The following is a 23,919-nucleotide window of genomic DNA, read 5'->3' as shown; positions in this document are numbered from 1 at the left end:
CCCTGAAAAGCACTCAGAGTCAAGTTCCCCAGAATTCCAGTTCTCAGCCCCTTCAGCAGAACAGATTTATCATCTCATTATGTCAACTAAGTCAGGGGGTCCCATGGACCCTTGTCCCCCTAAAGTTTTGCATACGTTCCCGGAGATGCTTAGCAATCAACTACAGCTGCTCTTCGCCAAAATAATATAGGCCAACTGTTTCGCGAAGGCTTGGAAAGCGGTTCTGTCTTACCTCTCCTTAAAAAGCCAAACCTTGACCCATCAATCTCTGCTAACTATAGGCCAATCTCGAGAATCCCATTCCCGGCAAAATTTTTGAAAAACACCTGAACTCTCAACTTGCTGGGTTCGTTAGGGACTCCCATGTCCTAGATATATCACAATATGGATTCCGGGAGGAACATGGGACTGAAACCGCTCTGATTATGGCAGCGGAGGAAATTAGGAGTATACTGGATGCAGGTAGGAAGGCTGCCCTCGTAATGTTAGACCTTTCGGCAGCCTTCGACACCGTCAACCATGATATACTCCTGACCTGTCTGGAGGAAATAGGCCAGCATGCATCTGCAATCGCATTACTGGCCTCCTTTCTGGGAGAAAGATCCTTCACGGTCCGGTTTGGGGAATTCTCATCGAAACCTTTCAACTCGCCCTGGGGGGTCCCTCAGGGGTCGTCATTAAGCCCTACCATCTTTAGCATATATGCTGCCCCACTAGCAAACATCATCAGAAACTGCAGCTTCCTACCCGTGTCCTACGCAGATGACACCCAAATAGTGGTGGCATTATCAAACAACACAACCGAGACAGAGGATAGATTTAGGCACTGCATGGATCAGGTCAATCTATGGATACATGCTAACTGCTTAAAAAATGGAATAGTGATAAGTCAGAGGTCTTGTTGCTGGGGGGCTGAACCTAACATCTGGTCACGCAATTGGTGGCCCAACAGTCTTGGCAGATGTCCGACATCTGTGGACAAGGTAAGGAACCTGGGCTTCATGTTTGACTCCAAACTTACTTTTAAGGCTCAAATCAATAAACTCGCCTCCTCTGTATGGTACACGCTGATGCGGATTAGGAAACTGTTGCCATATATCCCTTCTGACACCTGCAAAACCCTCGTAACTATGCTGGCACTATCCAAAATGGATTATGGGAATGCCTTGTATGCAGGGCTTCAAAAACAGTTATTACTAAAACTTCAGCGCCTCCAGAACGCAGCAGCCAGGCTGGTATTGGATATTCCCAGGTTCGGACCAGTGGCCCTTAAAATTAAAAGCCTCCACTGGCTACCCGTTGAAAAAAAAATCCAATTCAAATCAGCCTGCCTGGCACACAAAGCCTTGCGTGGATCAGGCCCTCACTTTCTCAAAACTAATCTACTACATTACGACCCGCCTAGGACTCTTAGGTCCATCAGTGCCAAACTTCTCAAGACTCCCAGATTTAAACAACCCATCATTGTTGTCTTTTCAAAAGAACCTGAAGACCTGGCTTTTCTCAACATAGCCCTGTTTCCTGTTGTCGCACGGCTCTTCCCACCCCTGCAGGCATAGTCATTTTTAGAACCAAGATGCCCTCGGGCATTCGTGCGCTCTACAAATTCAATAATCAAATCAGATGCGTGCACGATAATGTAAAACACATGGCTCAATGCGGCGCGCGGGCACGCACCACTCGCTTGCTTGCCGCCTTCGCCACTCCCGATGTGTCCGAGGTTCAGAAAGTGCTGGTAGAGTATTAAGAGCGGAGGAGTAAATGCGTGTTTTCTTGTCTGTCTGGCTCGAGCTCAGCATCATGGTGAAGATTTCACAATGTCTAATATACTACATGTGCATGGCGAACGTCTAGTTACTGTTAACATTTACTTTTTTTGCCGTGACCTTCGTGATTTAGTTAAGCTGAAAAAAAGACGTGTCATAATTGTAACTGGGAAAAAAATACTTCTTTGGCGGGTGAACGTTTTGTGGGCTGTGATGGAACAGTGATCAGATAAATGCGGTGAAACCCAGCAATGCGCGAGAAGTACGATGACAGCTGCGCCGTTTCCACGTAGTTGAGTCCATGTGTCCTCTCTGAGGGGCTGAAGGACACCTGAAGTGAGGCGGCTCTGACCCCTGGCCCACAAGGAATATACTCGCCTTTATGTGTGGACACGGAGAGCTCTACTGTCTCTCCTCTCCCTCCAGACTGATCACTAACATCGGAGGTGGAGAGGAGAGCCGGTGGGCTCTGGTTCCAGCCGGTATCCTCTTCTGACAGGCCCTTGAACATCCTGTCCCTGGTGTGGTGTGCACACAGACACACTTACTTCAAGAACATGCGGAGGAGAAGGAAGTGGAGGGTCTATACCCAAACAACGACCACACAGTAATGCCTCATCTAAAGGAGATTCGGCAACCCCTTCGGTTTACGCTGAGAGCAAAGAAGTCCAGGGAGATGGCGCCTTCTGCGGCAGAAGGCCATCAGGGGCCGGGGTGTGTATGTTCAGATCTGCCGTAAAACACTGTTCACAATCACATAACACACAAGATACTCTTGTTTTGGGGGCAGTCCTTCATAAAAGACAACACTTCATGAGCCTTTAAAGAACGAGAAGTGCTCTTAAACCCGGATGACGTCTTACAAGTGACATGCCGCTGTCTGCACTGAGCGCTTCACCCACTGAGCTATTTCACCACAACTGGGCCCTGCCACCTGCAGGTCACAAGATGATCCCCGCAGCTGGCACATCAACACTCTGAGCTGCTTTATGATGTTTCCAACATGGTACCAGAGCAAGTCCATTAACCACCGGACTTACCTTCCCTGTACAGTGCACAGAAGCTTACTGCAGCTAGGCTAGATCTGTGCAACAGGCTTCTTAACCCTCTAAGCTATCTACAAAGCAGTCTGTCAGTGATGATCAAACTGAGCCACAAATGCTTTACTATCAGTTTCCCTTTGTTTTCAGATTCTTTCTGGCAGAGTTTATATAAATCCTGCATCTGTACCGTGAGCCTGCATTCATGACTGTCCTTCCTGGCTCTTCTTGCTCCGCCCTGCACCCCGTCGTTCGTCTCCCCCGTTTTCAGATTTCGATTTCCAGAGTAAATTCTATCCACTTCTAGTACTTCTGATTATCACCCACCCTCTCTCTCTCTCTCTACCCTCTCTCTCTCTCCACCTGGCATGTCTGCCTGTCTTCCCTCACTATCCCCCCGCCCCATGCCTCCTCCGCGCTCTCCACACTACTAACACCCTCCCTGTGTCCAGCAGCCTCCTCAGAGGGTCTACCTACCTCTCTTCCCGCAGTGAAGATCCATCCCGCCACCCCGTGCTGACTCCCACCTCCACCAGCCCGCTCGGCGGACCCCAAACGGCTCCCCCTGCTCTTTTCTCCACAGATCGCCCCACACTTACTGCCCACTGCACTGGTGTGCTGCCAGCCAGCCTTCTCTAGCGCCCACTGCCCTGAAGACCCCCTGCCCCTCCTGTCCGGCTCTGTTCTCTCCCCCCTCTGTTCTGTCACTCAGGCTCCCCATCAACCTACACCCACTCCCTGCCTGTTCCTCAGCACGCACCCCCTCTTTCAACAAGCATTTTCAATGCAATAGGTCTCACATTATTAAAGTTTGAGCTATTGGCATTGCTAAATAATGCAACACCAATACCACAAACTTTAATAATGTGAGACCTATTGCATTGCAAATGCTTGTTTAAGTATAGCTTGACTCACTCTAGCTTATTGAGTGTATTGTGGATGTGTGTCGTTTTTTCCAAGTTGCCGCTCTGCAAATATCCTCTCTAGAGATATTTCCCAGAAAAGCCCTAGTGGCTCCCTGTTTACGTGTGGAATGAGCCCCTGGCGGTACTGTAAGTAACCTCTTGGCTTTCTGGTAACAGGTTTGAATGCATCTAACTATCCTTCAAGCAATTCCTGCCTTAGATATGGGTTCCCCCTGGTGAGGCTTGGTAAAGGTGACAAAAAGCTGCTGTGTTTCCTAAAGGATTTTGTTTTAACAATGGATACCCCTTTGGACATCTCATGTATGCAGGGCTTTTTCTGCTACTGGGTCTGGGTTAGGAAAGAACACTAGTAGTTCTATGGCTGACTTTTGTGAAAGCCTGAAATCACCTAGGGTAGGAATTTTGGATTAGTCCGAAGAACTAATATCTTGGGGAAAAGTTTATAGAAAGGTTCTTGTAGAGCAAGTGTCTGTAGTTAACTTATCCTTCTGAGAGAAGTGATTGCCACTAAGAAGGCAACTTTCATGTTGGAGTGGACATGAATGAAGATGGTTTGAATGGTACTAATAAGCCTTGTAAGAACAATGTTTAGGTTCCATGCTGTGGCTGGTTGAGTGTAAGGTGTAATAACTCATTTGAGTCCTTCCATGAATGCTTTGTTGCTGGTATTTTAAAGAGGGTCATGTGTTGCCTGTCCTGCCTGTGGCAGTTAGGGCTGCTAAGTGAAATCTGATAGAAGTGTAAGCAAGTCCCGCTTGCTGCAGATGAAAGAGATAAACTACAAATTCTGGAACTGAGGGTCCTAAAGGCTGGATTTGCTTAGTTGTACAGTAATGTACAAACCGTTTCCATTATGCAGTGCAGAATGCTCTAGGTGTAGCCCTACGAGCTTGCTTAAGGATGTCCATATGTTTTTGTGGTAATTTCAGATACCCAAATTCTATGACTTCAGGAGCCAAATTGCTTGATTTAGCTGCGAGGGATATGGATGCATTACCTTTCCTTGATCTTGCCTCAGTAGATGTGTCCAAATAGGTGGCTTCTCATGTGGCACTACAGATAGTTGCAGTAGTGTTGTGAACCAAGCTTGCCATGCCCCTGTTGGGGTTATTAGGATTAGTGTTCGAGACGTTTGTGACTTCTGTACCACATAAAGAATGAGTGGGAGAGGAGCAAAAGCGTAGCCAAACAATCCTGACCAATTCATCCATAGGGCATTGACCTTGCACTGAGGGTTAGCGGACCTGGAGGCGAAGCTTCGGCATTTGGCGTTAAAGTGAGTCGCAAACACATCTAGGTCCGGTGTCCCCCACCTTTTGAAGTAAGAGTGGGGTAGTGGTAGGTTATCTCCCACTAGTGTACTTGCTGAGCAAATCTGCAAAGTTGCTGTCCACCCCTGGTAGGTATTCTGCTAGGAGGTGGATTTTGTAAGAGAATGCCCAGTGCCTGCTGCGCTCTGAGGAGGGATAGCTGTGAGGAGTGCCCCCCCTCCCATTTTTCGAAACAGTGCATTGCAGTCATATTGTCTGTGCCTATTAGTATTACCTTCTGGTGTAGGTAACTGCAGAAAGCTTTGAGCGCTAGTTGAGCTGCTAAAAGCTCTAGATGATTAATATGTAGATGTCTGTGATATACTGTCCATAAGACAGTGAACTGTCTTTTGTAATGGTGACTTGTGGAATTGGGCATTGAAGGGTCGACCCTGCAACAAGCTGATGGTGTTCCACCACTGCAGAGAGCGAAGGGTTGCTGGCACTACCAACACTAGATCTTGCAAATGCCCCTCTGCTTGAGACAACAGATTGTAGAGTGCACTGAAAGGGGTGCATATGTGGGCGAGCGTGTGGTACTATGGTTATGCAGGAAGACATCCACCCTAAAAATCATCACTACCTTTACAAGTGAGTTGAGCTAGTGGTTGAAAAAGAGGCAATGTCTGTGAGAACTTTGGCACTCATAGTATGGGATAGGCTTTGGCTGTGATTGAATTGAGTGTTGCACCATCAACCCTAAAACAAAAAGCAATACCTTTACAAGTGAGTTGAGCTAGTGGTTGAAAAAGAGGCAATGTCTGTGAGAACTTTTGCACTCATTATAGACTGGGATAGGCTTTAGCTGTGACTGAATTGAGTGTTGTACCTAGGAAGGACTAGATGAGATTTTAGTATGTTAAGGGTAAACCCTAGTTTGTACAGAAGTTTGATAACCAATTGAGTGTCCTGAAGAGACTGCTGGTAGTTTGGGCTCCTGAGGAGCCAGTAGTCGAGATAGGGGAAAATGTGTATTTCTTCCCCTCTGAGATGAGGCCCCTCCACTGCAAGGCATTTGGTGAAAACCCTTGGAACTGTTGTGACCCCGAAGGGCAGCACTTTCATTTGGTAGTGTTGGCCATTGAGCTGGAAATGGAGATAACATCAGTGCACTGGATTTATGAGAATATGCAAGTATGAGTTTTGAGGTCTGATGTTGTCATGAAATCTCCTTGCTGTAGAGGTGCCATCACCTCTTATAGTGTGACCATGTGGAAGTGTTCCGAGTAGATGTAACTGTTGAGGCTTGAGATCTAGGATTGGTCTTAACATTTCGTCCTTTTTAGGGATGAGAAAATAAACAAGTTACTTACCTTCGGTAATGCTAGATCTGTAAGAGACATATACTAGTTATAGATTCCTTACCTTAGAATTACGCCCAGGCATCAGACTGGATCCTGAGAATTTTTCTTCAGCAGTACCCCAGTGCGACAGTAGGTGGTGTCGGTCGACTCCGCCTCCGTCGTTGGCGTCGTGATCGCTGCAATGACGTCACAGTATCTACTGAAGACGCTGCCCGTGCGAGCTGACGTCAGTTCTTTACACGACATTCCATGTCAGAAGTGCAGAGCCAGGCAGGACACCGACCATTGGTGCACAAAACTAGGGCCCTGAAAGAGAGTCCCTTACTCTAGAAGTCAGTTCGCAGAACGGGGAGGATGGGTGGGGCGGTAAGGAATCTAAAATTACTATTGGTCTCTTACAGATATATGGTAACTGAAGGTAAATAACTTGGTCATATGTAAGAGACTATTAGTTATATATTCCTTACCTTAAAATAGATACCCCAGCAATAGCAACCCCGGAGGTGCAAACTAATTTCACACCAGAGAGTCCTGGATAACTGAACGGCCAAAGAAGCAGTCTCTACGGACTTGACTCTCCAGGCAATAATGCTTAGTGAACATGTGCAGTGATGCCCATGGGGCTGCCTGCCAGATGTTACTGAGGGGGACTTCACGTCCCAAAGCAGTAGTGGCTGCCGTCGCCCTGGTGGAGGCTCCTTTTTCGCCAAAGAATAACAGATTTTAATGCAAAGAATGACCCATCGAGACTTTCTTGGCGTCCATATAACCAACAAAGAGTTGATCATCCACGCAGATCAAGATAAAATGATAGCGCACGTTTTGGATCCAGACGGTGGCGCCTCTCATCCTCTTTAGAAGGATGCAGGGGCAGGTAATGCCTGTGGGCCGGCGGGACGGGGATGTGAAAATAGTAGCACAAAGGGGGTGGTGATGGACGGAGCATCTGAACCAATCAAACACTCCCACCCAGTCAACAGATCTGGGTTTATTCCATCACCGTTCTTTAGCCCACTCTGCCACCCCAGTTTAGACATGGCCATATGCAAATCAGTCTGACCCAGTGCCTCATGGCAACAGTCCAGCCTGAACTGCCAAGTCATGCCTTCTAGGGTCGAGGACAGACAAGACTTGAGCCAATGTCAACATTTTGAACTTCTCCTTCCAGAGAAAACGGTTGACGTCCCTGAGATTGAAGATAGGATGCACAGCTTTGTCCTTCTTGGGCACCAGGAAGTAGTGGTATTAACAATCACCACCTACTTCTGGCACAGGAACTCGCTCGATGGCTCCCTTGGCCAAGAGAGCCGTAACTTCCTGACGGATAAGAGCCAAGTGATCCTCCGACATGCGATGGAGTGTTGGTTGGACTATCTGCAAAGCCCACCTGTCCGACGTTATGATGTGCCAGTGGGTGAGATGATGGCGAATCCTGCTACCCACTGGCAACTGGTGACCCTGAAATGTCGGACTAGGAAGCCCTGGAGGCCGATGCAGAGCGGGGTACTGGTGGACTGGCCAGCCTGCTGGCTCCCAGAAACACAGAGCTGGGTCCAAGGCCGCGCAGAGGTTGAGTACCTTATGCCGGCCTGCGGCACTGGGTGGAACTAGGTGGGGCACCCCTTCCGTAGCCACAAAAGGGTCGAAAGGCAGACTGAACGTGGCGAGAGGTGGCAGCGAGGCCCAAGGATCTGGCCGTAGCCCTAGAGTCCTTGAAGAGCTCAAGCGCATTGTCCGCCTTGTCGCCAAACAGGTGATAGCCATCAAAGGGCATGTCCAAAAGGATCGATTGGACATCCCCGGAAAAGCCAGTGGACCTCAGCCAGGCATAGCGTCTCAAGGCTACTGACACAGAAATCGTTCTACCTAGCGAGTTGGCAGTGTCCAGCCCACACCGAAGGGTGAACTTCGCTGAGTCTCTACCCTCTGCAACAGCACGGGTGAGTACAGTCCGGCCCTCCACTGTGTCAGCACTTGTGCAACAGTGTCCCACACAGAGTGGGTGTAGCGGCCCAAGAGACATGCGTGGTTCACCGACTGCAGCCCTAAGCTGGTGGAAGAAAACATCTTCCCAAGATGATCCAGCTTCTTAGATTCCCTATCTGGGGGAGCAGTAGGGAACGCGCCTTTAGAATTTGAGACTTGGACCACCAAGCTCTCAGAGGTAGGGGGTTGGGAGAGGAAAATGGGGTTACCCGGGCCGGGCAGTGGCCTCTGCAATCATCCTATCCACAGGGGCCCCTGTGCTGGGCTTGGACCAAGTGCCTAGAAGAATGTGGGTGAGGGCCTCATTGAACACCAGCAGGGGCTCCGAGGAGGCTGCTGCCGGTTGAAGCCCCTCAGTCAGGAGGTAGTCCAGACTGCCATCGTAGGAAGCTCGAGGCCCAAGGCCTCAGCTGCCCTACGCAACACCACAGAGCAAGAGGATACCTCTTCTGTGGCCACGGTAGGGGGAGAAACCATACCTAGGTCTGGGGAGGTATCCAGACAAACGGCATCACCCAACTCCTCTCTCCAGTCTGGCTCTTCTAGCTGGTCTGCTAGAGGCTCCACATACCCCTCCTAGTCCTCCTAGTCCTCCTCACCCTCCTCTAGCTGACATTCGGTGTGAAAATGAATGCCAGGGTAGAACAGTGGTACAAATGCACCGGTCAACACCGGTCTGGCTCCATGTTCAAATGAAGGGGGAGGCTGGGGTTGGTGCCGGCCAAGGACACAACTGGCGTCTGAGGTGTAGTCAGTGGAATCGGCGCCGGGGGAGGGGTCGTGAGGTTAACCGGCGCTGATCCGGATCCAGGCCTGGATCCCTGGGGGCCCTGCGGCATCAGCCTGGAGCACCTGGCATCGAAAGCCTTGCGCCCCCAGCCGAGTCAGCGGGGCACAAAGGCACGCCGGTGCAGTCGGGCAGCCAAAACATGGAGTGAAGGGCTTTGTGCAAGGCACGAAGCTGGGCTGGGGACGCTCCTGGTCCTGGGAAGGGAAGGAACCTTGGAGCCGTCGCAGCAGGATCCGCGGGCGGAGCCGAAGGACGACGACCTTCTGTGTCTCATCGGCCGACAGATGGGGAGAAGGCGAAAAGTGACAGTGATTTTTCACCTTCTTGTGCTTTGACTTACCCGAAGACGAAGACTTCGATGAAGAGTGATGGTGGCGACTCCGCGACTGGTCCTGCGATCTCCCTCTCGACCGGGACCTCGAACACCGCGGAGCTGACTGCCGGGCCTCCAGAAGCTTTCGGGACTGCTCCCGCAAAAACTTCATGTTCATAGTCTGACAGTCAGAGCACGACTTTGGGTCGTGGTCGCGCTCCAGGCACCTAAGGCATATGAAGTGTGGATCCGTGACTGACATCAGTTTGTGACAATTCACAAGGCTTGAAGTGGTCCGCCGATGTGACATCCCTGCGTGCACCAGGAGTCGAACGACTCGAAAAAGTTGTAGACAAAATGTAAAAAAACAATAGTCAAAAAATGACTAAGGGTACCGCTCTCTCAAGATCTGTGCTGGCTGGTGCAGAAAAAGAAAGAACTGACGTCGGTGCGCACGGTCGTCGTCTAAGTAGATACCGCAATGTCATTCTGGCAATCACAACTAACGTTGAACGCGGAGTCAACCGGCGCCACCTGATGTGCAGGGGTACTGCTTCGGAAAAATTCTCCTGATCCAGTCTAACGCCTGGGGGTAATTCTACGGTAAAGAATCTATTACTAATAGTCTCTTTCAGATAGAGTGTACTCTGTGTCCCCGATATTGTAAGGGTACGATCTGTATTGCCCCTTTTTGAAGGAGATTGGACCTCGTGGTATAAAAAGGGTCAAATGTTTTGGTGGCATAATTTGTGTTCTTGGTGGCATTGTGGGTGATCGCTCCTTGAGTTCCAGACACTACCCATTTTGATTATTGAAAGTAACCATTGGTTTGTGGTGATGTCCTGCAAGTGTGGATAGAAATTTTGTAACCTTCCCAGAGCTGGTGTAATATGTGGTGCGGGGAGGTGTAGGTGGTAACTGTTTTGGAGCAGTGAGAATTTTTGGTGGTGGTTTGCTAGCCTCTACTTCTAGTTATATAGTTTGATCTATAGTTGGGACCTCCAGTAAATTGACTGTGAAACGAGTCCTGTTGTTTATGGCCAGTGCCAGAATCAGTGGGAGAACTCCCTTTGGCTGCACCCCTGTATTGTACCCTACGAAAGGAACTATGGTGTTGGTAGGTTTGTAGGGTCCCCATTGCCTTACTGGTTGTGTTGTTTTTAACTTTTCCAACATTTCTTCCACCTGTGGACCAAAGATTTAGTCCATCAAATGGTAAATTGAGCAGGTACTGTTGCATGTCTGGTTTGAAGCCGAAGACTCCGAGCCATGCATGGCATCTGTTATAAACACTGGTGTTGATCTCATGGGTGCTCGGGTCTACAAAGTCCAGGGCACACTGTATAGTGACATTAGAGATAGCCTTGCTCTCTTCTACCAATTGCGTACCATTTGGCATGATTATATCTGGAGAGTAGCCCTATAGAATTTGCAATGCACATGTGGTTGGCTGCATGTGCTGCTACGTGCTTGCCTGCGGCATCATATTTTTTACTTTCCTTATATATAGGAGGTGCATCTCATGTGCCCTGAAAATTTGCCCTTTCCTGTCTGTGTGTACCAATAATGAATCTGGTGTAACTTGGCCCTAAATATATTTAGGGTCCAATGGGCATGCCTTGTACTTTTTTTCAATTCTAGGAGTGACTACCATAGATTTAACTGGCTGCTTAAAGATGTCTAGTGTAAAGACAACATGCATTTAAGCATAGGGAGTGACAGAGCTGTTTTTGCTACCTAATGTGCCTCCACTAGGAATCCATCCTCCTGCTGTTTAGTGGATAGGGTTACCTTAATGTAAGCAGCAGCTCTGCTGATTTCATGATATGATGTTGTACCATCTGGTGGTGATGGTGTGGATAGGTGGATAGGTAGATGTTACGATCGGTATCAACCATCGGACCTGAATCATAAATATCCCATGGGTGAGGGGCTGTATCGGGATCGCTCTGTGGATCTGTGAAATAAGGGATATTGGATTCCTCTGGTTGACCGTCACCAGTAGGTGACCAATGTGGTGAAAAATGTGCCTGCTCTGAGGGCAGGTGTTCAGGAAAGGGTGACACACTGCCATGGTGGTGGTGAAGAGAGAGTAGGAAAGGATGGAAGAGGAAGATAGGGCTTCAGCCTCTGTGCTCCTTTGGTGGTTTGGCTGTTTCAGGGCCAGTAATGTCCTACTCAAATGTGTTGTTCCTTTTGGAAAGCTTAAAGGAAACATGTGGTGGTGCTTTGGTGCCCTGTTTCCCAGTGTCTGGGTGTACAAAAGGAGACTTTGGTCCCTTGTCAAGCTTCTCCTGCTAGCACTCTAGAATGGTCTGTACCTGTCTTTACCATGGCTTAGTACTATCTTTAGTGGCTTATTATGGTCTCGAAGGTGCTGAAGAGGGTTTTGCAGATATGGGGTTTCGATGTGCTTAGGTGCTGGAACCGGCCCGATGGCTTTGGTACTGAATCATCTTTTGGCTCAGAGGCTCTCTTTGGATCCGATGTGTGCCCCTGAGCCTTTGCCTGACTTTGGTAGTGCCGATGTGGCCTTTTTGGTACTGACGCTGAAACAAATTGTAAGGCTTTATATTTTCCGACACTAATCAAAGGCTTTCCGGGCAGAGTGGATTTGTATTCGTGCACCCGCTAGTAGAGATTGTCATGGCCCAAGGGCAGTGGGGCTACAAAAGCCAGTTTGGGCGATTTGGTAGGGGGTTGTGCGGCATGCGCCAAGGTACTCATGTGCCCCTACCTGGAATCTGGGTAGAAGTCCAAGCTGTCTCCACTGACAGCCAGCAGCATCAGTACATCCAGAGGCGGAGCCGGCACCTCTCTCTCCTCCAAATCCTGTTCGGGGTCTGGTGACTGCTCCCTGAAGATGTACAATGCACCTCTGTGCGTCGCTGCATAGTGGTGTGGGACCAGCGATGCTCCGTTCACTGCTGAAGTGCTTTCTTCAACCGGAACGCCAAGCATGCCTCGCAGAAAGCCTCCTTGTGTTCCGGTGACAAACAGTGATTGCACATTCTGTGTTGGTCTTGCTAGGAGTACTTTGCGTGGCACTTGGGGCAAATTCTGAAGGGGGTGTTTTCCATCACTCATGGATACTGGAATGGTGAACAGAGGCGAAGACGTTTTGGAAGGTCGAGCGCGACCCAGGGCGGACGCTTCGAAATGTTCAATAACACCAACTGGTGTTCAGTGTTGAAAGCTGTTCGGTTGTAGTGGAATAAAAATGGGGCACGGCAAAGACCTCGTGAGGAATCAAGCTTTGGTCCCAGAGCTGCGATGTCTATGTCCGAACCCGATGGCAGAAAAAGACAGTCTAACAAAGGAGCTGAGGAAAATGCGCAATACACACCAAAGGAGGAGTCACCATACCTCATGACTCGAAGACTTCTTCTAAGAAAAACAACTTGTACTTGTCTGAGCCTAAAACTAGGAAAATGCTAAGCATATGTATCTACAGCCAACACATGCTGCGAATACAATTGCTTCAAAGTTTATTTTCATGCAGTCCCTCAATGACTAAAAAGGATAACTGTTTTCTGATATGAGGCAAAAAACATCGAGTTTGTTGCTTTTATAGGAACATTCACAGAAAGAAGGTTAAAAGCTGCTTTAAGTTATCTTCAGCAAGTAAGTTTGGCAAAGTTGCAATAAAGAGCCGGAAAAGTGAAAAGATAACAAGGTGTGAACTCTATGTAGTTATATAAGGGGACACATACGCAGATAGCCTAAGGAGGTTGTCTTGATTGATGAAAATACAGAAAATCAAATGCAACTTACTGGATTTACTAAATCCGGAAATGCACTCCTCTAAAAACTCTAAGGTGAGATGAGGTTCATTAGCAGCAAGAGTTTTACTAATGGAGACAATGAAAAGAGTGTTGTTTGCTGGGATGCACAGACCCGACGTTTCCAGTAATTGGCCTTCAATCTTTAAATTAAAGGTACATGTTAAGGCACACAGAAGATTATAGGCCGCAGACCTGCAACAAAACAGAAGTGTCAAATTATCACGACATGGTCAATCCAAATGTTTCTTTTCTTAATGACCCAGAAACACTGAAAACAAATAGACTGATCTAGTAAAACAATTAAAAAACACACAGAAATACTAAACACTGTTCTGAATTTTAGAACATTTCATTTTGGGGCGGAAAAGGCTAGAGGTTATGGATTAGTCCTGGTCATTCACGAGTTTTCCAGGAACATCTTACTGAAGAGGTTGTTGGGATAGTTCATGTCTGCCTACGACTGGTTTGCAATAAACACTACTTTTCAGGTGATAACTTATGGGGCTCTGCATTTTATTCGTGACTAACACATCGGGGACACAGTTCATGTAAAACTTGTGCTCAGAATTGAACGTTTTAAAATGAAGAAGCGAGGCCGGCATTTAATGTTAAACATCTGCAGTAGATGTATGTTCTATAATCCTACTTAGATCATCAATATGTTAACTCCCTGTGAGCAGCATGTGCCACTGAATACACCAATATGTTTCTCAAGGTATACTTCACATCAGTAGTGGCAGCAGAAAGTGAACACAGCATCAAAGAGCAAATGGCAGTTCATAATGTCTGCAAAATGCGTTAATGGCATCTGTTCATTGTGAAGTTCACATGGAATCAGCGATTTAATAAATACAGAAAAATTTATATAGTGCATAACTCTTACATGAACTGATTCCAGATGTTAATGCAGATTTCTTTCAACATGGCTTTAAAAGAAAGGAGACTTAAGTAAAGAGGTTAGTTTTGCACAGCTTTCAGAATAAAACACTTAGAAAGCACAGACAGGAGGACAGCAAGCGAAGAGTGGCTTTGTAGCACATTTCATCATTTCATTTTAAGGAATGAAGGCAACACCTTTGCACAAGTGGCTCTAGCTCCTTACGCTGAAAAAGTGGTATGTAATTGGTCCCAAAATATTTAAGACCCAAGTTACCTTTCTTTCTTGGGAAACAGACCATATATAGACATTCAAATTCAAAGTGGTCCTTTACTTAGAGCCAATGGAGAACCTTCCTGCCATTAGATACATTTTCCTGTGTTCGCTGACTCGACTTCAAGATTCTGTGTCTGAAGTCAGGAATTTTGCAATAACCTTACTGCAGTGTGTTTTAAGGGCTGTGGTATAAAATATAAAAAAAGTTCTTATCTAATATGATAATAAAAGATATTTCCTGGCACATGATCTCCCTAAGCCTTTATATGTAGGCAGTCATCCTGTACAAACAAGTTGTTTACTTTGATCTACAGGTATACTCCTCATACATGTAAGGTGTCAGAAGACATTTTAAAAAAACATTGACAAGAATACCTTTTGTGTCTAGCAGATTCACCTGTGTCTTCCAGCTATTAAATTACAGTCAACCATGTTTGTGAATCTATGGACGAACCAATTGTTGGATTCACTCTTTCATTATGGCACCCAGCACATCAAATACATAAGTAGGCTTACTGACTTAATGATAAATAATTTAAGAAAAGATTTTTTAAAAATCAAGTAGAAGATATTGTAAATTAGTGTGAGCAGCGCTCTACCGTAAACTGGGGTCGGAGCTTCCCAAATTTAACAATGCAATGTTTAGAAGTGTTCCAGGGACATCCTTTGGGCGAATTTTTGTGTGTTGTGGAATAGAATCGGGCTGCGAGAGCTCCCATCTAGTCCGTATATGAATGATAGATTGCACAATGGCTTCACACTCCTGATGCATAAAAGTCAGAGGTGTTCCCTGGTTGGCGATGGTTAGGGTAAACTGATTCTCGTCCACAAGACAGATCTCTTCAATCTCAGAAGCATAATAAATATCATTGAGAAACACAGATTGTCCCAAGACCCTTGTTCGCTCTGCTGATGTAACTTGAACTGCTGTTGAACCCACCTGAAGAGAAAAAAGATAAGCAATTTTAGTATTAAATGTGTACAAAAACACATTCATACTGCAGAGTTCCTGCAACGATGATAAAACAAATCAACTTTGTATCAATATTAGCAAAACTATCTTTTAAAGGAAATTACAACATATGGCATAGGTCAAACCAATTCCGCAATACCGTGCAATTTCTCACTTTTCAAGTCACAAATAGGAGTTTCTCGCTAAGGCTTCATGTGATTATTATGTGTAATACCCAGGTCTCCTTTCTCCACCCCAAGCCATGCAAGCTCATATAGACGAAGCCAGAGTATGTCAGGTAGGGTGTGGCTTAACATTGGAGGGAATTACCTTTCTTTGTCCATTCTGCTTAAGACTTAATCAGGACACTTACTACGTTCACACTGGCATTTCTCAAGGCAAATGGGTCGAAAACTTGGTTGGACCTCGCTAGCACGCCAAGCTCTCAAGTACGCTTAAAAGGTATGTAGACCCTAGGACGATGACCTTGTAAACTTTTAGGAGAAAATGATTCCTAGCTATCTTATTGAGCTTTTGTTTTGTTTTTAATTTAACCCTTTTCTGATCAGGTTTTTGAAATTTGTATCGGTACGAGGTCCATCATTTTTTCTGTGTCACGATCAGCCTACATTTATTGACATTATCGGCTGCCAAGGTTTATCTGTTACTTATTTAAAATCGTCATTTAAGTTTAATAGGTAAGAGGTTATTTTGATAGTTGTATCGTGAAGTATAGGTCTTTATTCTTATGGAGTTTATGCATGTTCCATAGCAATATTCTGTTTAATAAGAAAATAGAGATGATGATTTGATAATTATTGTTAGTTTTATAAAACGTCCAAGATCATTATAATCATATTCCTATTGAGAGATTGAGAATGATAGGTTTTTCTTAAATGATTATCCGCATACATGAAGTGTAAAGAATCACTAACCGCACTGCAAATAAACAACTACACATAAAGCTAAAATATTATGCCTGACACCATCTTAATAGATATGTGCCTATATGCATATATATATATATATATATACACAGCTGCATAAACCAGCTATGTATTTTCATTGAGCAATATCGTGACTGTTTTCAAAATATAAATATTAATTCCGAATACAATAACATCAAATCGCGATTAGCTAGAATATACAATTACAGTTTTATCCTTAACAGAGGTTTTTTTAATTTAGCATCAGATTATCCCCAGAACAGTATGTCATATAATATGAGTGTACACAACAAACGTAGTTTGTTGCATTTGTTGTCTTTTAGATCATAACTAAATTCAGACTGAGGAGTTTTCTTCCCTCCACTCACCTATTTGGACACCAACCTTATAATAAAATAGGTTACTTGACCTCTAAGCATTTCAAATTAAATAAAATATATAAATCCTACATGCTCTAATTGCAGTACGAGAAATTTGCCTACACCTTGGGGCCACAGTTAAATAAAAGTAGTAAAAATACCGCACAGTGCATTTGACAAGTAGGCCAACCATCATAGTTTTAGTCAAATCAAATAGATAAACATGAAACACTAGAGGGACATAAAATTGGGATTTTTTTGTTCTATCTTCTGTACTTTCACCCTCTCTCTTCTTTTTCATACTTCTTGCTTATATAAAATTAAAAGCATTTGTTTAATCTAATTCTGTTATTTGAATGTAATAGATGCTTATTGTATTAGTGTTATAAGCATGATTATTAGAAGTCTTTCTTTATGGCAGATTGCAACATAGTTGTCTTATATTTTAAATACATGTAAGCTTGTTGTATTACGAGAATTAGTTCTAAATGTATTTTTAATCACTTTTTAGGTCTTTCTGTAGCTATTCCTGACTAAGGCGCTTTCAGCGCCGAAACGCGCATCGAAGACTAATACATTTGCCACTTATTGTTCCGTGATTTTAAAGTAATTTAATGCGATAAAGTAATGTCATAAGGATCATTTACAGTTATTGTTCTGTTCTCTTTGTTTTCAACTATTGGTAATTCCATGATTAAAAATACGTTTTTTTATACATGATTTTGTTTTTTGAACTCATTTTCTGTATGTCATCTGGTATATTGTAATCTCATATTTGGTCCTAGGAATTATATTTTTCTATTGCTAATTACCCTGTCCTAGAAATTACAGGGGGTCCTTGTTACTCACATGTGGAAAACTTGGTTTGTCAGAGCCTTGTGCACTTACTGATCGAAGTTAAAAAACACTTAAGGAACTCCGAAAACCAAGTAGAATTGTGAATAACAATAGTTTCTCCTGGTGGAACCCTCTTAACTAGCACCATACAAGCAGACATTAAACGTGAAATGGTACACATGATACACCACAGTCTCAACAATTAACTTAAGAGTTTTGGTTCTGGATAATAGAATGTAGAATTGGTGGTATACCGAGTTTTATAGGCAAAAAATCAGCAGATTGCAAAATAAAAGAGGCAATATTTATGATTTACTTCGATCAAATGTTGTATCATTAATGTAAAAGTCATCTTCAAACAGTTTTATACACACTGAATTAAAGTGTTGGGCTTTACGGGCTGTTAAGGAATGTACTTTAAATCAGTCTACTCAACGGATACACTTGCAGAAGTCTCTACCCTATAGTAATTGCATTCAAGCAAATGGGAACCAACCTGATTTTGTTCAAGGATTATCATGCACACAGGCTTTTAGTACGTAGATGAAGCACTCGTAAAATATGTTTAATACTGATGTTTATTTGTCAGCTAAACTCCTTCCTAGAAATATGTAAAACATACCTTTTAGAGTATCGTTTTATAAGATCCCCTTAACAGCTATTTATAGGTTCTGAAATGTTGGAAGGGAGTGGGCTGGTGTCATTTTTTTTCCTATTTTTGTTTATATATATATATATATATATATATATATATATATATATGCCTCGTGTGCTGCCTGTTTCTTTCTGCTGGAGGAGACGTCTTGGGTAACATTTAGCGTGTTGCAAGCGCTTGGCACTCGTGATGAACCACACGCAAGGCGTGCACCTCCCGCAAGTGTCTAATGGGGGTTGCAAAAAGGTAGACCCTCGGACTACCCCGTATCAAGCCTGCACTGGATAATGCTGTGAATACAGTCCATACCTGCATGGAGCCACGCCCCTACTTCATTGGCGTTTCCTTGTCCAGGACAGTCTGAAGTGCGAGGAAGGGGGAGAGGAGTGTGGAAGTCATCACCTGAACCCACAATAGCCACAGCTCCTGCCAGACGACATGGCACACCGGCTGCTGACCCAACAAAGAAATTGAGCCGGTAATTGGTATCGCCGCCGGCATGCATAGAATGCTGCATGCTGGGAAATGCAGTTTACTACCCAAGGCAGAGGCGACTCCATGCCGTGTTTGTCAGGCAACCCACACTACTTTAGAAGGTGGGACGGACAACTGAACTTTACTCTGGAACTGCAAGCAAGAGAGACACAACTAGACCAGGGGGGCATTTGAAGAAGGAAAAACCCCCGAAACGCGTCATGCCCATGGTCTGATGAGAAAATAAAAGGTGGATGCTCCACAAGCCTCGTGTGCTGCCTGTTTCTTTCTGCTGGAGGAGACGTCTTGGGTAATATATATATATATATATATATATATATATATATATATATATATATATATATATATATATATATATATATATATTAAACTGGATTATTTTTGGATGAGGGAAAGGATGGACAAATGGGCGAGGAACGAACTAGGGGTAGAGAAATATACAACCTTTTAGAAAACCATGATCACTTGAAGGTAGCAGAAGGTAAGAAATAACACACACCAATAACAAACAGGTGCACAAGTTAATTGGTAGTTCAAACTATTTTGAAAATAGTTTGGACTACATTCCTCAACATATTCGGCTACAAAAGCTCTTAAAAGGGCACTTCACGAACTGATTTACCTCACTCGGATTTAAACAAAATCAGGTAAACTAATTTCTTTCCAACCTCATCGTCTTCTCTAAATATACAAGTCTAGAAGTACATGCAATCCTTGCAGGGGACTATTCAGTTCACACCATATATTGTAATTGTCAATAATATTACGAGGACATGTTAGGCTAAAATAAAAGCCTTAAACAAATTGACCCTCTGAGCAACTACCAGCAACCTCACTACGATATTCTCTACCATAAAAGAATGCTGAAACGGCTACAAGGGAGATACTGTAGCTTGCATTTGGGGTGATAGATATTGCAGATCAATCCACATGAGAAACGTAGATGCGACAGATATGGTAGGAGTACTAAAGGTTCCTTTCGCTGTTGGCTTGTTCCAATCTAAAATGCGTAAATTAGATACAACTTAATTATTTCTCTATTCTGGGTCCTGGTCTTCAGGTAGGATAGCCGGGCCTAGCCCTGCTTCTGAATGCAGTTAGAGCAAGAATGGAGAAGCCTCACCTGAATCAGTCCTCCAGCTTACAGAGATGAAATTATTAAGCGGGAATGTGTTAACTGAAACTCATTTGGTATTAACTCTAGCAAACAGGATTTATCTTAGTGTGGAAGCATGTTAATGTATTTAATCAGGTAGAAAAAAACTTGCATTAGGATATCTGATACAGTGAACATATTCCCATCTCAATATACTTCAACTGAAGAAACAATAAGACTTACTTTAATTGAAACTTTGGTGTCTTTGTGAGCGAGCTTTAGGGCATTGCTGAACACTTTCAAATCCTCTTCCAAAGCCAAAGTGGCTGCTGGTAATTTCTGCTGATCGTGTTCAATGTGCTCAGCCAATTTTCCAGATGGGTCGATGAAAATCAGCCTTTTGCTTCCTTTGAGGCCTGTTAGGAGTCTCTCGTGGTATTTGGTATATTCTCTAACCCAAGAGTTACAATTGTAGATGTAGACTGCTGTGACATTTTCATAAGCGAAGCCGGGGAAAACCACGAACCATTTTGAAAGGAAGTCTGTTTTAAAACGATTACTAGGCCCCGCATGGGTGAGGTCCACCACAATCTCATATGGCTTCGCATAGTATGGCTTCAAAGTCAAAAGCACATGATAGATGAGCAGGTCTCCATTGATCTGACCCGTCTTGAACCTAAAGAAGGAGAAAACAATTAACATATGAGGGTGTTATAAGATTCATTTTAAAGGGATAGTGATACCTAAAATATTTTTTCAAAGCAAATTAAAAAAACATTGACATTTTATTTACTGACAATTTTCAGAATTGAATGTTAGGTAATACTGCCCCAGTTAACAGGATGCAAGCTAAAACTCAACAAGATATAAAGCAGCAGCAGATGGTTTGATGTCTGATCCTTGACCACTACGAAGATTATTCGCAATTTAATGATACCTAATTTTGTCAATATAAACTATCAGAGCCTGACCTAAGTCTAAGTCTTCCTTGGAAGACAGAGAATGAATGAATGTCCGCAGCGTAATGGATGAGCCGACAAGAAATGGGAAAATCATCTGAGGCAGAATGGATGTCCACGTTTAAAGCACCAACTTGTCTGGGAAGATAAAGGCGAATTGATGATGAACTAAAAAACCCCGTATCATGCTCACGTAACATGTGCGACCGCATTAAAAAGATGAGAAACAAATTCAGGCCCCATTGGAGAATGATGAAAGGAGGAGGAAATATATGGGGCAATCCCTTTAAAAAAAACTCACATAAAAAAAGGTGACAAACAGTGAAAACTGATCCAGCAAACAAAGAAAAGTAAAAAAGAGAACCCCTGCCAAATGTGGCAGCCCAGCCCCAACAGCCAGAATCAGACCATATTAGTGGAGAAAATCAACCGCCCATTAAAAGGGGTAACCACAATACACAATAAACATGCTGAATCGCTACTGGAGTTTAAGATGGAGACATCAACAATTCCTGAAGAGGGAGGGAGGGTAGATTGGCAGCTAAGGGTGAAAACAGCCACCCTAGAATTGTGGGGAGGGAGAGCGGAGATCCATCCTGATTACCGTAACAAAATTTGGAATCTGATGTAATGGTGACTGTATGTATGGCTTCAGTTGATTTTTAATGTAAAGCTGTATACTGTAACTGACAGATGTTTAATAAAAAGATGTTAAAAAAAAAAAAACAATGCCCGAACCTCAGACACTCAGCCCAACACTCATTAAGGTTTGATGGCTATCATTAAGCCAGTACTTGAAATGGAAAAAGAGAAGTGCAGGTACTCTGTAGCAGAGTACCTGGTTGTTTCTGAGAAGTGACGGTACTCTAAAATGTACAGTATAGCATTTCTCTTGAGAACTGCCGGTACGCTCCTTCTCAAAATAAAAAACGCCGCTACTTCATACCCGATAGTACCAGCCCATTTAAAGCACTGCATTTAGCACATAAAAGTATGTCCACCCCGATGCTTGGTGGGAGAGGGTCTGGGCCACATAACAGCAAACACTGCACTGCTTGTGCTGGGTTTTCCTTCATGCTGTTGAATGTATATCAATCGACTAGGCACCTACGCACAGCGCCTAATCCTCCCGAGTGTTTACAAATGTTTTGGTCATTTCAAATGAAAGGTTTGTGGGTAGGTTCAAAAAGTGGATGCTGGCATGCATTTGAACGTGTATTGGTAATTTCTTCAGGAGAAGAAAGTGGTGATGGAAACGTGTTTAGGTTCACTGACTGGAAGCTTCTTCTAATACACAGTAAGATGCACAATAGTATGAGTCAGTTCTACTATAGCTACCGTTAATATTGAGGAGTCAACATACGCAAGGATGGAATTTCCTAGCAACATATAGCTATTTGAGAGTCTTCCTTGATGGGTTCAATAGAGAGTGGAGCCATGCTCTTTCAGCAATCATTCCTTTTTCTAATCAATGATACATCATGATACTAAAGACCCTTCAAGGATATGCATGTGCGCTGATCAATGTTAATGAACACCCCCACCATTAGTAATGACGTCATTACACCTACTGATCACGAAAATGACACTCACCATCTGCCCCCACCCAGATAGGCGGACACATGAGAACCATTACATCTCTGAAATTACGCATATTACCTGAACCTGTTTGAAACATAGGGCTTTGCTTTTTTGCCACGGAATTAAAGATTTGGGACTATGAGTTGCCAGGAGAGGGTGTCATGCATGGCTAAGAACTTTACATTCTTTTCTACAGAACATTGCTCTGTCTCTAGACTTGATCATTTCTTTCTCTCACTCTCTGATGTGCAATTTTTGTTGGACATGAGAGAGTTGCTGGGGACTGAATTCCCTGTTGAGGAATTCTCTGGGTCCCTTGAAGTAATGGAGTCAGAGAAACCCCTGGCACAAATGGCCTCCCTGCTGAATTATTTTGGCAACTAGCAGGAGTTACTGCCCCATACCTTTGGAATATGCTGCAGCATGCTTAGGCAGCTAGACCCCTTTCTGAGGGCTTGCAAACTGCAACTATCACAGTAACAGCTAGCACGGGAACACACCAAATCAGTGTGCCTCTTACCCACTAATCTCCCAGATTAACACAAAACCCAAGGTTTTAGTGACAGTACCAGTAACAAAGTAGTAAAGGTTATTAGGTCACTCGTCTAGCCACAGCAAAACGGTTATGACTGGCATAGCTACCAGGAACAATATCAGGCCCAAAGTACACTCACCTGCGCTGGTTGTAGGCTCTACTCAATCAATATCGAAAAAGCCTCAGACAGAATGGACTGGGAATACCCACACACTGACCTAAAACCTAAAGTTGGGGTAATGGCGCATATTCCCTCATCTCCAAGTGGAAGGGGAACCCGCCAGGTATCAGTATGACTGCTCCCCTCTCCTGCTTGCCTTTGCCATTGAGCCTCTGGCAGAGTGCATCCACAGAGACTCGATAAACCAGGGGTAGAGCTGGGAAGGGTTACTAAAGGATAAAGTGTCCCTATATACAGATGATCATATAATTCACTGTGGACCTTTATAGGACTGATGCAAAGTTAGGCATATTCGGGTAATATGCTGGCCCAAAATTTCACTGGAATAAATCCTCACTTTTTCCTCACACATTAGGAAGCAGGATAACTGACTGCAGACTGTTATGCGATAAAGCACATAAAATTTGATTATCTTGGAGTTACAATCACTCACTTGAGACTCATACAGGTTTCCCCCCTCTCACTCTCGGGGAATGCGATCTGAGAGCATGAGGAAAACGCCAAACTCGATAATGGGGTGTATGCTCATTTTCAAAATGGTTGTTCTTCCAAGAACTCTGCACATAATACAGAACAGCTGTTTCAAAATCTCAGAGCAGTTTTGATGAAGATCACAGAAGTGGTGTGCTCCGTCATGCGGAAAGGTGTAGTCCCACAGTGCATCAAAATAAATGCTGTCAATACACGACGCGGGGCTGGGATCACAGCTATTAGATCATAATATTGGGAGACCCTTCTAATTACAGAGAATGAATGACAGATAGGAGTGATACAGCCTCCCACTGGGGCGCGACCTAACGAGACACCCCTTTGGGGCTTGCAGTTTGTCAACAGGCCACCTGAACGTTTTTCCTTGGCTACAAAATTGTAACTCTCTCGCTAGCAGGCGGCACTAAACAGAATTGATTGGGCAGAAGCAGTGACTTGAGAAACACAACTGTGGCTATGT

General features: G+C 44.4%; 1 protein-coding gene across 6 annotated transcripts in view; it reads right to left on the bottom strand.

Annotated features, from left to right (window-relative positions):
* NF1 (neurofibromin 1) overlaps window positions 1-23,919 on the bottom strand; it is a 2,008,692-nt gene that overhangs the window by 516,644 nt on the left and 1,468,129 nt on the right. For all 6 annotated transcript variants that reach the window (XM_086954827.1, XM_086954826.1, XM_086954830.1 and 3 more), the window contains 3 exons: window positions 19,958-20,390; window positions 14,973-15,313; window positions 13,210-13,412 (listed from right to left, as the gene is read on the bottom strand). In XM_086954827.1, the coding sequence (XP_086810953.1) occupies window positions 13,210-13,412; window positions 14,973-15,313; window positions 19,958-20,390 (977 nt within the window). The remainder of the gene's footprint in view (window positions 1-13,209; window positions 13,413-14,972; window positions 15,314-19,957; window positions 20,391-23,919) is intronic.

Source organism: Lissotriton vulgaris, chromosome 2_1, assembly GCF_964263255.1.
Source record: "Lissotriton vulgaris chromosome 2_1, aLisVul1.2, whole genome shotgun sequence".
NCBI classification, from domain to species: Eukaryota; Metazoa; Chordata; class Amphibia; order Caudata; family Salamandridae; genus Lissotriton; species Lissotriton vulgaris.
This window is presented reverse-complemented; position numbering and strand designations above follow the sequence as displayed.